The sequence below is a fragment of the Arachis ipaensis genome, chromosome B1, assembly GCF_059453495.1.
Source record: "Arachis ipaensis isolate K30076 ecotype BB chromosome B1, ASM5945349v1, whole genome shotgun sequence".
NCBI classification, from domain to species: Eukaryota; Viridiplantae; Streptophyta; class Magnoliopsida; order Fabales; family Fabaceae; genus Arachis; species Arachis ipaensis.
This window is the reverse complement of record NC_142436.1, coordinates 20,751,913-20,769,311: the sequence shown is the minus strand read 5'-3', so window position 1 is coordinate 20,769,311 and position 17,399 is coordinate 20,751,913. Positions and strand designations below refer to the sequence as shown.

Below are 17,399 nucleotides of genomic sequence, written 5' to 3'. Positions count from 1 at the left end.
GACCAAATAAAATAATTTCATAAACATGCGAATAAGCAAAGTATCCACATGGCAAATTGCCACAGCAATAATCAATCTCTCGCTCCACTTTCACGTGAGTGGAGAGTTCAGGTCCAGCTGCTCCGCACTTCTCTTCCGCCTCCATCCAATCAAAAATCACACTCCCTCTCTACTCACTCCTCCCTAGTCACTACCCACTACCCACTACCCACTTCTCTTCCCTTCACTTCATACTCCGCTTCTCTCTCTTTCTTTTTCTTTTCTCCGTTCCAAAGCATGTCACAGATTCCCCCCACCAAAAAAACCAAACAATCCAAAACAAACCACCACCCAACCCACTGACACTAGAATCAAATCTCTCTCACACAGTCACGCGCACACATTACATTACATTACGACTAAACAATGCATTACCTCCACTCACTCTTGCTCCTCCTCATTTTGGTGCTAACCGCCGATGCCAGTCCCTCAACGGAAGTAAACACAATGCTACCATCCGACGCCGTTTCACTGCTTTCCTTCAAGTCAAAAGCAGACCTCGACAACAGGCTACTGTACGCCTTAAACGAGCGCTACGACTACTGCGAGTGGCAAGGAGTGAAGTGCGCACAAGGCAGAGTGGTTCGCTTCGTCGTCCAAGGCTTCTCTCTCAGGGGCACCTTCGCCGCCGACACACTCGCCCGCCTCGACCAGCTCCGCGTCCTCAGCCTCCGTAACAACTCACTCTCCGGCACCATCCCTGACCTCTCCCCTCTTAAAAACCTCAAGTCCCTCTTCCTCGACCGTAACCGATTTTCCGGAACGTTCCCGCGCTCGGTTCTCACGCTTCATCGGTTAGTTACTCTCTCACTCGCGCATAACGAGCTTGCCGGTCCGATTCCGGTTCGGCTCAACTCGCTCGACCGGTTAATCTCCCTCCGGCTGGATTCTAACTACTTTAACGGCACTCTCCCTGCTCTGAATTTGTCGTTTCTTGAAACGCTTGATGTTTCGAATAACAACCTTACCGGTCCCGTGCCTGTTACGCCCACGCTCGCGAAGTTCGATGCACCGTCGTTTTCAGGAAACAATGACCTCTGCGGAGAGATTATCCACAAGCCATGCGATCGGCATTCTAGATTCTTCGGTGGCGGTGGCTCTTCTGCTGCCACGTCCTCCGCCGCGCCGCTAGGGCAGAGCGAGCAGGGGATCGTGGTGGTTCATTCGCCGATCAAGGAAAGGAAGCACAAGAGCAGTGGATTGGTTCTCGGAATCTCCGTCGCGGCCGCGGTTCTCGTCGGCGCAGGGCTTGCCGTGGTTGCGGTGGCGAGGAAGAAGAATAGAAACAAGCAAGGGGGAATGCTCGGGGAAAAATTTGAGACGGAGAAAACGACGGCGTTGGAGGTTGAAACAGGAAGAAATAACCCTGCGCAGTTGGTGAGGGAAAGGGAAAACGAAAACGACGTCCTTTCAATGATGAAGGTGAAGAGGATAGAGGAGATAGAGAGGGCGCATAAGAGTGGGAAGTTGATATTCTGCTACGGTGAAGTGCAGCCGTACACGCTGGAGCAGCTGATGAGGGCGTCGGCAGAGCTTCTTGGGAGGGGGAGCGTGGGGACCACCTACAAGGCGGTTCTTGATTCGCGGCTGATCCTGACAGTTAAGAGAATGGACGCCGGGAAGACGGCAGCGATGAGCGGAGAGGTGTTTGAGAGGCACATGGAGATGGTTGGTGCTCTTCGGCACCCGAATTTGGTTCCGGTGAGGGCTTATTTTCAGTCCAAGGGCGAGAGGCTTGTCATCTATGATTATCAGCCAAATGGAAGCCTTTTCAATCTTGTTCATGGTAAGCTTAATTATTGTTCAAACCAGTTAGCTTATATATATATATGGAGTACAGAAATTAAGACAAAAAAAAGTAAAAAGTAATGCTAGAATCAGGCAAAATTTATTTTATTTAATATTTATTAATTATTATAATAATTAATAAGTTATGATTGTTTTTGGTTTATTAAATATTTTTAAAAAATAATAAATATGGAGTCGATTTTTTTTTTTAATTAGGGTAAACAAAATTCTCGAATGCAATTTTTAACTCTTTTTTAAAATGAGATAGAAGAGAAAATTCACTAAATGTTTGTTGAATTTTTTTATTTTCTCTTGAAATTACTGTCTTTGAACTTCTCTGTCAATATTCAAATGCACGGTAAGGTTTCTCTTTTGGTTTTCCTTGGTTGTTTTGTTTTGTTTTGTTTTATTTGCATTTAGGTTGTTGCATTGTTTGTGGTTGATGCTTTCTGTGGCTAATTGGGTATTGGGTGGGGTAGCTAGCTGGCGGTGGAATTTTTGGGTGGTAAGTTTTGATGAAGATACTTACACTCATGGACATGGTCCACGCAAGTTGTAGGGTCCAGTGTTGAAATTTGGAGGTTTGGTAATATTATCATTTCTGCACACTTCCCTCAGAATAACTAACTCCTCTATCCATTCACAGAAATCACTTCATCTGTTTGTGAATCACTGTCATTTTTAATACACCTAGGTAATTAAGTTGAATTTATTGGCATTCTTACTTACATCTTTCCCCATTAAGAGAAGAGAGAGGGAGAAAAATAAAAGGGATTTCATAGTTACTCTTTCGTAATTTTAATGTAAAAATACGACACTTATTGGCATTAAATATTATGCTAAAGACTATTTCATGAACACAAAATTATTCATAAATCTGGGTACAATCTTTTTTTGTATATCTATATTTTTTTCTAACCACCAAAATAATAAAAATTTTACATATTTTGTATGTTTATTTCTATTTTGATTATAAATATAAATCTAATTTAAATATATTATTAATGAATAGTTATTCTGTATTTTTATATAGGTAATTAGTTTTTAATATTCCATATATCATAGTTGTATTATTATGCCTATAGCTAATATTTGACTAAATTCAATTGTAATTGAAAGTTATTCTCATATTCTTATAGAAATTTTTATATACATCATGATGGAAGAATGATTATTCCTTCACATTAATTGATTGCTACAAAATAGTTAAGAAAAAGAGAAGATATAATAACACATAAGATAAGTGACTAAGAATAAAACTTTTTTATTTCATAAAAAAAATATAAAAAGTCTCCTATATTCAAAAGTGTTTGAATGATAGGTTATGGGAACATTTCTCTAACATTAGAGTTTGTTCTTAGTGAAATTTTGATGGACCCAACTTGGAGTTAGATGAATTCTTTTTTTTTTTTTTTTTAAAGTATGTCTTATAATAGTTATGTAATTAACTCAATTATTAAAGCTAATCTGATGTGTTATAAAATAATAAATCATATATACAGATATATAATATAATACAACTTATTCTTATAAGGTGTAAAATTTGACCTGTGGTATTGTGGTAGCGTGAAGACAATGGTTAATAGTAGTGTGGTAAGTTTGGTATTTTTGTAGCCTATGAAAAAATAGTTTGGTATTGCGTTCGGTAAACATTAACGAGCATTGTTTGTTTGTTTTTGTGTGGTTTCTAAGTCTGGGATTGAGTGTGGTACCACTGTAGCACTTATCTCATCAATTCCAATGCCGACATCACGGAGTTGGACTATTAAGGTTGTTACCTGTTTCTGCGACTGCAGTAGGACCATTTTAGGTTTAAGTGTCTGATTTGACCTTATGTTACGGGCTTCTTGACTACCTACCATGCTTCATTTAATTGACTCATTGTTCTATTGAACTTCTTATTAAACTGTTCTATTAAACAGTTTAGGGTTTCTAAGTCATGGGTACTATTTCATACCCATGCTTGTTTCCCCGTTGAGATCAATAAATTCTTTCTGTGTCTGCATATTCTCTTATCAGCAATGCTACTAAATTAGAGGGAATAAAGGATAAAGAAAATAAAAAGTCAACTCTGACAAAAAAAAAAATATTATACAGTTAACAAAGATTGTTATTTGACACTAGTTCTGGCAGAACTTTTACTTTACACTAGGTAGTTTTCATTATTTGGTAACCAGTTTTAAACAAGAATAGGGTAAAGGAAAAACGAGTGCAGACAATTGGAAACTTCGACCTTCTCTAGCACATCCTTTATGGTCCTTGCTACGATACTGGAATCACTTCTGAATTATTTGGAATCACTTATTTTGTAACTAGAAGTTGATATCAACTTATAAGATGAATGGAAAACAATGTGATTGCCCGTTTAATGTCCTAGGATATTTTCTTAACTAAGGTAGCTGCTGTATTATTCCAGGCTCAAGATCAGCAAGGGCAAAGCCCCTCCATTGGACATCATGCTTGAAAATAGCAGAAGATGTAGTTCATGGACTTGCTTATGTACATCAAGCTTCATCCTTAATTCATGGCAACCTAAAATCCTCGAATGTCCTTCTTGGAGCAGACTTTGAAGCGTGCATTACAGACTACGGCTTGTCCTTTCTGGCAGATTCTTCGGTCGCTGAAGATGCCGATTCCACAGCCTATAAAGCACCAGAAGTCCGCCAGTCTAGCCGCAGAGCATCTTCCAAGTCTGATGTCTATTCTTTCGGCGTGCTTCTGCTGGAGCTTTTGACCGGTAAACACCCCTCTCAACACCCTGTGCTTGTGCCAACGGATTTGCAAGACTGGGTTAGAGCAATGAGGGACGACGATGATAGCGAAGACAACCGGCTCGAAATGCTCACAGAGGTTGCCAGTATTTGCAGTGCTACCTCACCAGAGCAGAGACCGGCAATGTGGCAAGTCTTGAAGATGATACAGGAAATAAAGGAGAGCGCAACATGAAGCTAAGGACACGCAACTTAAACGCTTTTCATTATAGTTTGGGTCTTTTAAGTCTGGCTTGATTGTTTGCTGAGAACAAATCACACAGCATTACAATGGAAGTACTGTGTCAAGTGTCAACTCTTCTTGGCAAGAATGAATGGAACGTATAAGAGTGATTTTGAAGGCAAGTTTATGGATTAGACACTCATCTTTCACCGTAATATCGACAGACTACCCAGTAAAAATGCGGAATCGTGGGATATATCACAATTTTACTGTCTGCAGTGGCTGGTATGGTGTTAATGATACTTTGACAAATAATTTATATAGATGTGTTAGCTTATTCAATTTTTGAGCTGGTTTCGGTGTTTCTTATTTTAACATGGATGTTTGAAGAAGAAAAGAAAAAGGGTTTCCAGTACTTGTTTGCCATAATTTTTTTTTTTTTCCTTTTTGCTATTTTTCTTGAGTAATATTTTTTATTGGAAGTAATTATTAGAAGAGAAATATTAATATTTTTTCTTTACATTTTCGCCAATATACAAAAAATAAAAAGGATACCGAACTAAGCATTCACAAACATGTTTGACACAATAAACGACCAAATACTGCAACAGAGCTTGATAAATTCATAAAAAGCATCAAGAATGAAAGATTATTAGCTAACATCATAATATGAGTAATTTTGGGGACTAGTTTATCTGTACAAAAAATCTTGCAATATCTTTTGTAGTACATGCAAAAGGAGGACCATTTTGGTTTTAACTATCTAAAACTAAAACTGATTTTTCCTATGATATTATTAAATGTCAGCGTACGCCTACATGTGTCGTTACAAAATTACAACATACACAAATGACCATAACACAGCCTTTTCCAACAGCCAAACTCTCAGCAAGCTTTTCCAATTTACTTATTGCCTGTATACACACTGCAAGTTGGAGAACAATTTCAGTGCTAAAGAATTCAAGTGGCACACTCCTCTAGGTAGTTATGGAAAGAAAATGCAACATGTTTATCGGAGCACTATGTTGTCTAGGATGTTAAAAACTGTTTGTGGATTACCTACAACTATCTGAGCTTTAGCCAAGCCATGTTGAAACAGAGAGCAAGCACTGGAGTTACAATGATGTCCTTATGAGCTCGAACTCACATAGCATTGATCAAGGCCTGTGCTCGAGGCCTTGACCTCATGATTGTTTCGTCGCTGTGTTTGATCCATTCTGAAAGTTTCCACGGTTTCTGCCATTTCCATTTAAACTGTATCAGCCATTGATGATGACTTCTCTTCCACCTCCAAAGTTTTCCAGCTTGCCCAACAGCTGCTAGCCTCCTTGCTGACAACTCCGCAATGGGTATCATCTGAATAGAAAACCATTATTGCTTTTAACCGAAACATGACACAATTGGTGTACAAACAAAGCATATAGTGGGGTACCTTTCTTCCATTGTCCATAATAGTAGCTGACTCTGTAACTGACCCATTAACAACTCCAGGGGTGAATTTAAGTTGCTTTGTTGCGGGAAGTGACATGGGAGACAATGGGCCACTCAATTCATCCGCAAGGTGTTTCAAGGACCGAGAGTTTTCCTGTTGGTTTCAATCAAATACTTAATATATTTTAAATTAATGAAAACTAAGTTTATAAGATTCAAGTACTCATATTTGGTTAAGAAACTATGATTAGATAAGCAGTTTAGTGATGGCTAAATAAAGGTTTCAAAGTTTTAAAATATTGTTTATCATTTCAAAATCATCTGGGTCATTAGACGTACTTTATCCTACAGAACTTAACCATCTTGCTCTAATCTATTTCAAATGTACTGATAATCTACATCTGTATGCTGTAGGAGTTAAAATATTTGCCACATAAAGCTCACTAATTGCTGATAGAATAGAAAATCTCACCATTGATGTGTTCAAGGCGACAGAAACAGCTTCTTCCTTAAGTGTTTGCTCCTTTAGAAGTTCTTTTCTCTGTGTTTCACTTTCTTTCTGTAGCCTTGCTAGTTCGTTTATTTGCTCTTTCAAGTCCTGAAGTTCTATATTCTTTTCCCACAATTGACACCTGTTAATGGAAATAGACTACAAAAGCTTAAACTGGGTAACAATCCTCTAAACATTGACAATAAAGAAAATAAAATAAATAAAAATAGAAGTGCATCTTAGTGAATTATTGTCTTTACTCCCTAGTCAACTGGGTGACAATCTACAAAAGCTTAAACTGATTCATTCTAAAAGCACCTTGCTTCTGCTGTAGCATTGAATAAGTACTGAAGCACATTCTTAGCATCTCCCATTGAGCGTAACTGGTTCCAACGTCCACGGTTACTTAATGCACGTTCCCTTGCTTCAGCCTCTGTAAGTTGTAAAGCCATGGCTTTCAAAGCAGCCGAAGACATGCCCAGCATATTCTCAAGAGAAGCTATTCTTGAGACTTTTACATCCGGTGGCATGGATAATAATCTAACAAATGGAGGAAAATAAATTGTTATATACTCCAAAATGTCCCCAATGTGCCTTAATACACATGCAAGAAAATATTTCTACCTGGAATATTTGTTCTGTCCTGTAGGGATACTCTGGCAATCCGAGAACTGATGGACTTGTTTCAGTGTAGCCAACTCTTCCTCCAATGCAGCTTGGCTGAAAAAGGTTTCAATCAATATTATATTGTATGCTTGGGGAGAAAAGGAGAAAACAATTGTGGTCACTTACACCTGCTTTTGCTTTTCGAATTCAGCACGAACTTCATGCACATGTACCACGACCTCAAGCTCCTGATCAAGCCATTTTTGGAGGGATTTCTCATTAACCTAGGAATACAAATTATGTTAAAAATTTTTAGAAAGGATTTGCGCAAAGTATTTAATACCAAAAAAGCCAATATGAAAGATGTGTATTTAAACATCACAATTTTGATGTGTAGGTAAAGATATCAGAAGTAGAACAGAAGCAGACCAGCAACGAAAAGCATAACAAGCTTAGTTGCTTTTTAAGCAGTACTGCATAGGCTAAGAATTGATCATTACCAGCCCAGGTTGAAGGTGTCCATTTGAATAAGCTGAAAGAGGCAGCAAATAGTTAGGAAAATAGTATATAAAGTAAAAAAGAGAAATAATTCCCTGTCAAGTTCTACCAGAGTTTTCACGTGGAGAAGATTTGCGGGCTTCCAATAATTCCTTTAGCCTTTTTGTGGCTATTGTTGCTTCCTCTGTCTTCCTATGAAGCACCTGAGAACAAGAAAATGAGTGAACAGTGATCTAAAATCTTTTTCCCCATCCCCATCCCGCATGTATTATCCCGTCTTCGAGGCCCCATTCGGGACTTTCCATGCAGGGAACTCAACACAGTAGGAAATAATGCCCCTATTATGTTGGCAACAAAAGAACATGGAAAACACTAAATTTTATATCTTACCTTTTTTTGGCGCTGGTTTAGAGCCTCAAGTTTATGTCTTTCATACTCATTCCTTCTCCCCTCCTTTTTCAACTGTTTAAAATTAGATTGGAGATCAAAATTACAGTGGATGAGACCAGCATGCATATTTCTCTTTAATAGGAAACATGATATATTTTGAGAAAATAATGAGATAAAACTCAAAAAACATTACTATTTATCATTGAACTGACCAAACTCAACCCCAAGACTACTGCAAGGAGAGATGCCCAAACATTTATAAAGGCTATCATTACCATATCCCTAAACAATGTAGGACTTAACAATTACCAAAGAGCATTCAACAAAATTATCGCATGCTATGTTCCTTCAGAAAGACATGGACTTTGTATATTGTGCACAATTAAGCACTAATTATTATAAGGCCTAAAAGTTCCACTGCATTTTTGAAACAAGAAAACAGAATATTGATTACATATTTATAGAAGCAAATCACCTGAAGTAACTCCTTTTCTCGAGAAGCCTTCCATTGTCGAAATTGTTCTGCCTCTTGCTTCATTTTATGCTGCAATTGGACCTACAGTTTTCATAAATCCAATATCAGGTACAAAGTAAAAAATTTCAATAATTAAGTAGCTCGAAAAATTAAACACAAGTGCCTTTTGAGCCTTGATGTACTGTATTTCAGCTTGCAATTTTTTTGCAGTTTCTTCGCTCTTCTCCTTTTGCTTTAGTAGCTGCACCTGGTTTTCTTGTTTCTTCTTGAGGTCTAAAATCTGATGTTCAAGATTTTAATATATAAATAACTCAGAAACTATTTAACATTGGAAAAGGACAATTACCATGAAAATAATATCGAGATATTACCTGTGCTTCCAGTGCTTTCAATTTTTGGCCACGAACATCTTGAGATTTCTGTGCTAGTCCATCAATATTAGCTGAAAGATTCTCTACCTCATGCAACAAATGGTCCCTCTCTTGCTATCATTATCATTCCAGAATCAGTAAACAAGAGAAAAATAAACACTTAGGATTTGTTTGATTCCTTGTTTTCATTCTTATGTTTTCTGTTTTCATAATTGTGAAAAGAAAAACATAAACATGACAAAAATACTGTTTACTGTCTTCATTTCTTATTTTCACGACTGCTTTTTTTACAAAATTTTAAAAACAAGTTACACAAAAAATGTAGACAAAAAATAAAACAAACCAGAAAAAACCTTTCGTTTGTGTGCTATCTCAAAAGTATTTAAACCTAACTATGTCCAAACCTGCACTTTTCTTTTTTCCTCTTCAAGCTCCATAATTTTTTTCCCAAAGTGCTCTTTGAGTGCTTCAGTATCAATTCCAATGCGCTTCATCTCAGACTGCAAAGAAGTAAAAATGTATGGAAATTAAAACACCATAAAATGGAACACTTACCGATTTACTGTTTGAGACCCCAAGATATTAGCATAAGGACCAATTAAGAAAAACAATTAGCACATTCCAATATCACTTGTTTTTTGTTTTTAGCCTTCCAATATTGTTTTGATGAAAGTTACTCAGCTGACACCTAATATAACCTTTCAAAGGCATTCTAAGAGCTCGGCAAAAGCCATTAAGGTTGTGGATAAGAGAAAAACCACGCTGACAAGAAGATCTACATAATTGCATGTTCACATCTCTGCCATCAGATTTGAAAGAAAAATTTCTGAGATATATGGTAATTAGATCCTAAGTTAAGAAGCATTTAAGAACATCCATAAAATCTAAGAACAAATTTCAGAAATGAAACCTCTTTCTGCTCTAAGCGCTTATTTAACTCATTCATCTCTTTATCCATGGTATTCTGCAAAAGTGCATGCTCCAATTCCTTTACTGCTTCATCACTTTCACCTGAATCGTCACCTGATAAAAGTAGGGAAATAGAAAACATAAATAATAGCTTCTCTGGACAATCCAAGATGGACAGAGTCGGAAATTACTCAGCCTTGGTTACATAATATAACAACACAGTATCAAAGTACTGCTTATTTTCATAAGAGAGATGCATAGACTCTAGTCCCTGACTATACACTTATGTAGAGACTATTTACTAGGACAAGGAAAAAAATACTTCTATATTCTTCTGAAAGAAGGATGCAGGGCCATGAGTCATTGATCCTATCCCTCTCTGCAAGATTCTGAATTCCAATCTCATTTCTTAAAATTATGAAATTAACATATGGCTCAGAATACACAGATAAAAAAACGTGTACCAGATATACTTTCAATCATGGGATGATCAGATGAAACAGAGCTCTGAAAGTGTCTTTCAAGATAAATATGACCATCCTGAGAAATTAAGGGGAAAAGAAATAAAAATAAATGTCCGTTATGATCATCTGGTTGTTTTAATGACATTGACTTAATAAATACAAGCAAAAGTAACAGAAAATTTAAATTTTTTCCCATTTACATACTGGTTCATCAATTTCACATTTGTCTACAAAAGCACATCTACTGCGATATTCATGAAGTTCATGAGAGAGGCCCTCATTAGTCGCCTCAAGCCACACAATCCTTTCCTTGAGAACCTGTAGAGCAGGAGCATCAAGCTATATATTAGGCTCCACTTATCTTACGGTAATTCAAATGTAAAGTTTATGATGATATATACCCGCACTTCATCAGCTGGAGTTCCTCCCCGAGCACAAAGTTCAGCCTGCAAGTACTTTAACTGTTGACGCATTTGCTGCATCTCATTGGATATCAAATCTCGATTAGCCTGAAATTAACAACAAATATTGTAACAGAAGAAACTTGATCTGGTTCTCAACGGCTGGATTGTACATGAACTTAAAGTAACAAAGAACCAAGAATCTTACAATAGGCTTATTTTGAATATTGCGAGCACGATTTGCATATTTGAGAGTATTGAGACTTTCCTCAGCATTGATGTCGGCAGGACTAATGCAAGCTGGGAAAAGGAGAATCCTTTCGTTATTAAAAAGCAGGTAAAATTGGAATTATGATCAGGAAAACAATATTATAATAATATCTCCAGGAGGCAATAATATACACATGATGCAGTATGTAGAAACTATGTATAAAAGAAGAAAGATATCTTTAATTAATCATAAAGTCAAAAGGTAAAAACACTTTTATCTGATTATAAGAATGACAGTGATAGACATGTAAACATCAAAATTCGGCTTGGTTTAATAAAAGTTTTCAAAGCACTTCATTTTGTGATAGATAAATAAAAAAAGATCATATGTTTGTGCATGCAGATTTTAAAATTTAGGAGTACTTTTGATAGCACCTAAGGAGGTGCTTTTCAAAGTTAGCTTGTTCTTATTAAAATTGAAAAGTCTTATATAATCTCATATATTAATAAATATTCAAATTTATCTTTATATTCATGTCTGTTATGGTTTTTCTAAATCTTAAAAATTGTTTTACCCAACACAATTGATGCTACAAGTTTTGGAAAACTATCTTTTAAAAGTCAGCTTTAATAAACTACTTTCGAAAAGTAAAAGTTTTCCAAACCCAGCTTTCATCTTGTATTTTTTTAATCAAACTGCTGTTTTGTCACCCCCCTACTTCAATCACGAAAGTAAATAATAAATGTGTTCCTAGCGTCATTTCCACTTGACCAATTCTGCTCTTTTGTGGTATAAGAGTATCATAAATGGATGCAAAGGAGGCAAGTTTTGTTAGAATATTCATTAAAAAATTAAAAAGGAAGATGGAAATACTTCCTCTACCCTTATGATATTGTGGTAGTATAACAGGGAAACTCAACCAAGTATTATTTAAAATTAACTGTCCGCATAGACCAAGCACTAAATCTATTAACACAGGAACTTGAAATTAAGAACTAGATTATACATTAATAGAAAAAGATTTTCCCTGCTGAAATAAGATGGCTTCAAATGAAACAAAATGAAGCTAAGGAAAGCAAAGGAACATTTCATAGTTTCAATGGATTTAACCAAGGGAAGAGAGAGAAGGGTTTAAACACACATCAGTTGTATTAATGAATCAACTTTTAGCAATGATTACCTATCATGACAGTTTTGCTGTTTCCACCAAGTGAATCCTGCAACAAGGACGAGGAATTCTGGATCAAAAGACTCTTAAGAGATGGACATTAAGAAACTAAAGATAGATATGTTGATTACTATGTATAAAGTTACAAGTCAAAGCTTACAGACTTGGATATAGAAAATGCTGCTACTGATAAATAGTATCTATGATTTCGCATATCAAGTTTATTTATAGGTTCCATAAAGTTTTATATGAACTTTTTGTTCAATGCCTTTAAAAATTTTCAAAGCAATAATTGGCCAGAAGTAGAATGTATATGAGACCTAAACCTGTAAATCAAACTATGAATATGTAAGGAAGATATGTTAAGAGAGATGGTCCTTAGAACAAATTTTCAAAAATTGCATAATAGCATAAAAATAAGAAAGCTATGGTAAACATGATTCTCAAAAGAGCAAAATACAAAGACGATTAAGTCTAAAAGCTATCCTATAGGTAACACACAAGGACATAACCACTATGTCAAACCAAAAAATGTTAGCCTAACCTGCAAAAGTCGAGTGAGTTTGCTATCCCGATACGGGACATGCATACCCTCCTTTCGCTTTTTCTCATCTCCCAATGCGCTTATGACATTTCCAAGTGCAAGGAGACCTTTATTGATGTGTATGCCTATTAACCAAAACATTTAGTTAATATCACTAGTGAGTCCTTACCATTGTCATTTTATATTAATGCAGTACTGAGGCTGTCAAAGAACTTTGAAATTTGAAACAAAAATGTCCAAGGTATTCAAGCTTGTCATGTATAACCAACCTTCTTTTAAACGAACACCATCAGAACCAGTTCTTTTAGCTCGCTCAGATCCAGCTAGATCTACCAAATGGAGCTTTGCAGAAAGGTATTCTTCACCCATATCCTCGTCTGAAGAGTCATTGTCGGGAGAAATTGAATGGAGCTTGCGCATCTGTTCTAGTGTGATTGTGAAGATGGCATGTGACCGACTAAATACAAAAAGGGAACCACAATTGTTAGATAACAAAAATTATGGTGGAAAACATAGAAATAAAGCTTTTCTATCACTTCTTGTTTGAGTTTAAAATCAAATGGAAATCACCATAAAAAGCTAAAGTGCAAAGCCTACTTCTACTAGGAAAAAGGATTTAAAAAAACTATCTTCAAAAACATCAGTACCACCCAAACCAAATTATTGATAACTATGGTACCAACAAAATGATACTGTGTTTCATAAAACTTATCAAAATTATTGTGCCCTCCTATCTAGAGAACATGTGATTTTTCAATATAAAGAATGACTACGTGACGTGCTCATCTTCATCATAAAATTGAATGCAATTTTCAAAATTAAACTAATACGAATGTATTAGCTAATATTCCGATGTTGTCAGCATGGAAAAGTACACAGAATGTAAACACATCACCAGACATATACACCAAAAATGTGAAGCTGTTTCAAATTTTCAATGTATTCGAGCATAAAATGACATATTTAACATCTTTTTACAATTGGCATTAGACTGAGAGCACATTATTTACCTGGACTGGTTGTTCATATTTGTACTTCCTGTTGCCCTACTTAAAGAACCCTGCTCCAAGCAAGTAGACATCTCCTGTAGTGTACTCACAGCAACTTCAGTTGATCCTGCCAGTGTTATGACTCCACTTGAGGTTTCACGAATTTGTATCGGTGTTCTCCCAGGAACAGTTGCTTTTCCAGAATTGCCATTAGCAGATTCCAATTTACTGTTAGATATAGAATCTAACAAGTCCCTCACCTCTTCCTTCAAAATCTGTAAAATAAATTGTACAAGTAAGTCCTCAAAACAAACGGCTGCAAGGAAAATCCATTTAACATGGATCATCCATAATTCATAAAATGTTTAGGCGGGTTTATAATCAAATGATTCAAATTTTAATGAACAAATCACTATATATGTTAAATATTTGACAAGAGTGTGCAAATACACACTATCAAAGTTATGGATAATATACCTCAATGTAGGACACATGCAACTGAAATTCTGTCTGATGCTTTAGTGTTTCAATCTTGCTGAACAAGGCATTCATAACCTTAGGAATTAATCCAGCCTGTGTCTGACAATTGTCACTATAGCCAGTTCCCATTGTATATGTTTTCCCAGATCCTGTCTGTGGAGTATATGTGCGTCAGATACAAACGAATAGAATGGTCTTTTCCAACTTCGAGTGTATAACATGCAAGATCGATCTCACCTGGCCATACGCAAGTACAGTAGCATTATATCCTTGGAATAAGCCATCAACTAACGGGGCAATGCATTCTTCGAACATATCAGCCAAAGGAGACCCACCATTTCCGTAAACATGATCAAATGTAAAGAAATGTGACCCAATTTGGACCTGATCATCCAAAAAAAATACACATTAAAAATGTGAAGGTTATCAAGGTCACTGATAGATATTACAGTGAAGTGACACAGTATCAGAATAGAATGATTCCATAGTTTCAACCTTCAAAACAAGCAAATTTTAATCAATTGGCATTTTATTTATCCTAGCATTCATGAAAATGTAATTAAATGCATCTATAAAACTGCAACTCAACTAATATGGTAGTAAATCCATGTCATAGTACCGTACGGAGTTTAAGTCCATCTTAATGTGCAATAATCCATATTAGAGGGAACATGTTTTTTTACTTTAATTTTGACTGATGATGACCTCTCACTTACAGCAATAATCGTTTTACTCCCTGCTCTTAATAATAGAGTAATTTTCTAAACGTGATTAGGGTGTCTAGGCTTCAAATAAAGAAGCGATTATCCTATAAATTTCTTGCGTTGAGTTTACCTGCGATGGTGAAATTCCAACAACGTATTAAGTCATTAAGTAATTGATTAATGAATTGATAAAGTAATTATGTAATATTGAATAAATCTCGGTAATACTTCAGTGTTAACTTATAAGGTGCTAAACTATCATTTTTATCCACAAATAGCATCAACATCACTATCAACACACACAAATACGAACGATTCACAAACACAAACGGACACCAACCCTTCTGCGCCTCCACACACTCTACACCACCAAGACTTATATGTGTGAATTCTAATTTTAATAATTAATGAACACATACGATTATTTTTCACCTTTCCCCTCTTCTCTCACCATCTCGTTTCTGAGGTTGTAGCTGATAGCAGGAGTAGAATGTAGAAGTAATTTGAAAATTTTGGATAATTTTTTAATAAAATTAATTCAACAAAAAATTATCGCTTGAGTGGGAGTAGTTTAGCATTTTGAAAATTTTTGGATAGAAAAAAAATAAATAATAATAATAATAATAATAATAATAATAATAATAATAAAGAAAAAAAGCAACAGGAAAGTATGTTATGACTTATGACATGAACAAACAGTACTTCAGCATAATTTTTGAAACAATTATTTTGATCATTTCTTTTTGACTCTACAAAATGATTTACGCAAAATTACACATTCAACATGGTAAGCAATCAAGAAAGGAATAAACAAATAACATTACATTTTCAAAACCCAAAAAAATATATATATTCTTTTCTAAATGATAATAATTAAGCAACCTCCACACCACCAAAACAAAATTCACGAACGCACCATTAATTAATGAAGTGCATCCACTAAACGACAAAACACATTAATAATAATCACACAAAAAAACAGTTAAAGAAAAAGAAGCATCATGTTGACGAAGGTGAAGAGACGAATTTCGAGGTACCTGAGGCTTCGCAGGCGTAACTGAAACGCATTCTCTGCAACCTTGCTGTCGTTCATCAGCAATGAGCGGACGAATGTGAAGAGCAACTTTCACAGAACAATTCTCCGATGTCTCCATCGAAACAGAAAAAGAAAATTAAAAGAAAAAGAAAATTAGGGAGAGAGATTAGAGGTTAATCGAGGTTCCAGGGGAAGGAAAACGAGTCCCAATGTGTGATCAATTAGGAAGATTAGAACTTAAGATAACGATACAGCTGCAAGAGAGAGAGAGAGAGAGAGGGAAATAGATTTTTAACAGCAGGAGAGAGAGAGAGCATGAGAAAGAGTAGTGGTTGTTGAGTGAAGAAATTGAGAGAGAAGGAAAGAACGAAAAGCGCGGTGGTTTGAAGAGTAGCGGAGCAGAAAACAAAAAGCAACCGCAATCACAACAACCACCACAATTAACACTACATTGAACTGTTTCACACTTTTTCTTCTTCACTACTTCTTGCTTCTTGTATGGCAGTGACTAATAGCTATGCGCTATTGCCTATTCCGATGCTCTCTCTCTCTTTCTCTCTCTCTCTCCTTATTCCTTGTTTATTATTATTATTATTATTATTATTATTATTATTATTAATTTCTTCTTCTCGTGGCAAGTTCCGAAGCACAAGTGCACTACTATCTTCACTCTGTCGCTCTTTTCTCTCTCCCACCACGCCCTTTTCCCTCCGAATTTATTTTATGTCATTTTATTCCGGTTAATATTCAACGGACAAAATCTCCATTTCCATCAATGTTTTGGTAGGTGTGAATATTATGGCGAATGCTTTATGCTAATGCGTAAAAAAAAAGGATCATAACGTTTTTTAAAACCTAAATTATAAATTTTAAATTATTGTTATAAAATATAATAAATGATTATGTGTTAATAAAAATTTATTTATTTTATGTCTTTTAAAAATACATGTTAAAATTATAAATTAAATTTTTTTATTATATTAAAAATATAAAAAATAAATTTTTAATGTATTTTATTTTGTATTTATGAAAAAAATTTAAATATTTTTATTAATGATAAATTTATTACATTCCTTAAAGGCGCATATTACCTAAATTCAATTAGAAAAGTTGCGTCAATAAAATCAAAGCTGTTTGAATCTAGACGTAGGAAAAGGAAAATCACTTAAAGAAACAAAAATCTCACTTGTAGTTGTAATTAACTAGTAAATAATTAATTAGCATTGATAAATGTGGCAGCATTGACTGGATGCAGACTATTAGCTCTTGTTGGACTTTTTAAGAACATAATAATTATTGAAGAGTGTTAGTGAGTAAATTTTGTGATTTATAATTATTAATTAGTTATTATTAATATTTTTTATGGTGTAAAATTTTATCTAATAATATAAAATTATTTATTTTTTTATTAAGTGTTGATCAAATTTTAATAAAAGTGTTCACCTTTTAAATTTTCTCATAATTATTAGGT

At 35.3% G+C, this 17,399-nt stretch overlaps 2 protein-coding genes across 4 annotated transcripts; one reads left to right on the top strand and one right to left on the bottom strand.

The window, feature by feature from the left end:
• On the top strand, positions 1 to 5,173 carry LOC107627037 (Leucine-rich repeat protein kinase family protein). The gene is made up of 2 exons (XM_016329920.3): positions 1 to 1,825; positions 4,244 to 5,173. Exons 1-2 carry the CDS (start codon positions 406 to 408, stop codon positions 4,771 to 4,773), a joined length of 1,950 nt encoding a protein of 649 aa, XP_016185406.1. The 5' UTR covers positions 1 to 405; the 3' UTR covers positions 4,774 to 5,173.
• Positions 5,174 to 5,361: 188 nt separating this feature from the next.
• LOC107627023 (kinesin-like protein KIN-4A) lies at positions 5,362 to 16,677 on the bottom strand. 3 transcript variants are annotated; one of them, XR_015902259.1, is made up of 26 exons: positions 15,930 to 16,677; positions 14,426 to 14,572; positions 14,186 to 14,341; positions 13,730 to 13,983; positions 12,989 to 13,176; positions 12,720 to 12,844; positions 12,188 to 12,224; positions 11,005 to 11,096; positions 10,797 to 10,904; positions 10,600 to 10,713; positions 10,396 to 10,471; positions 9,933 to 10,045; positions 9,427 to 9,522; positions 9,023 to 9,136; positions 8,815 to 8,931; positions 8,652 to 8,732; positions 8,177 to 8,248; positions 7,896 to 7,989; positions 7,789 to 7,820; positions 7,475 to 7,572; positions 7,307 to 7,402; positions 7,001 to 7,222; positions 6,665 to 6,824; positions 6,194 to 6,346; positions 5,821 to 6,117; positions 5,362 to 5,686 (listed from the first exon to the last, which is right to left on the bottom strand). XR_015902259.1 is itself a non-coding variant. In XM_016329904.3 (25 exons), exons 1-25 carry the CDS (start codon positions 16,044 to 16,046, stop codon positions 5,905 to 5,907), a joined length of 3,075 nt encoding a protein of 1,024 aa, XP_016185390.1. In that variant the 5' UTR covers positions 16,047 to 16,677; the 3' UTR covers positions 5,362 to 5,904. The 3 variants fall into 3 exon arrangements, 1 of the variants encoding a protein (XP_016185390.1); XR_015902260.1 differs by having other exon boundaries at positions 5,825 to 6,117; XM_016329904.3 differs by having other exon boundaries at positions 5,362 to 6,117.
• Between the last annotated feature and the right edge of the window lie 722 nt (positions 16,678 to 17,399).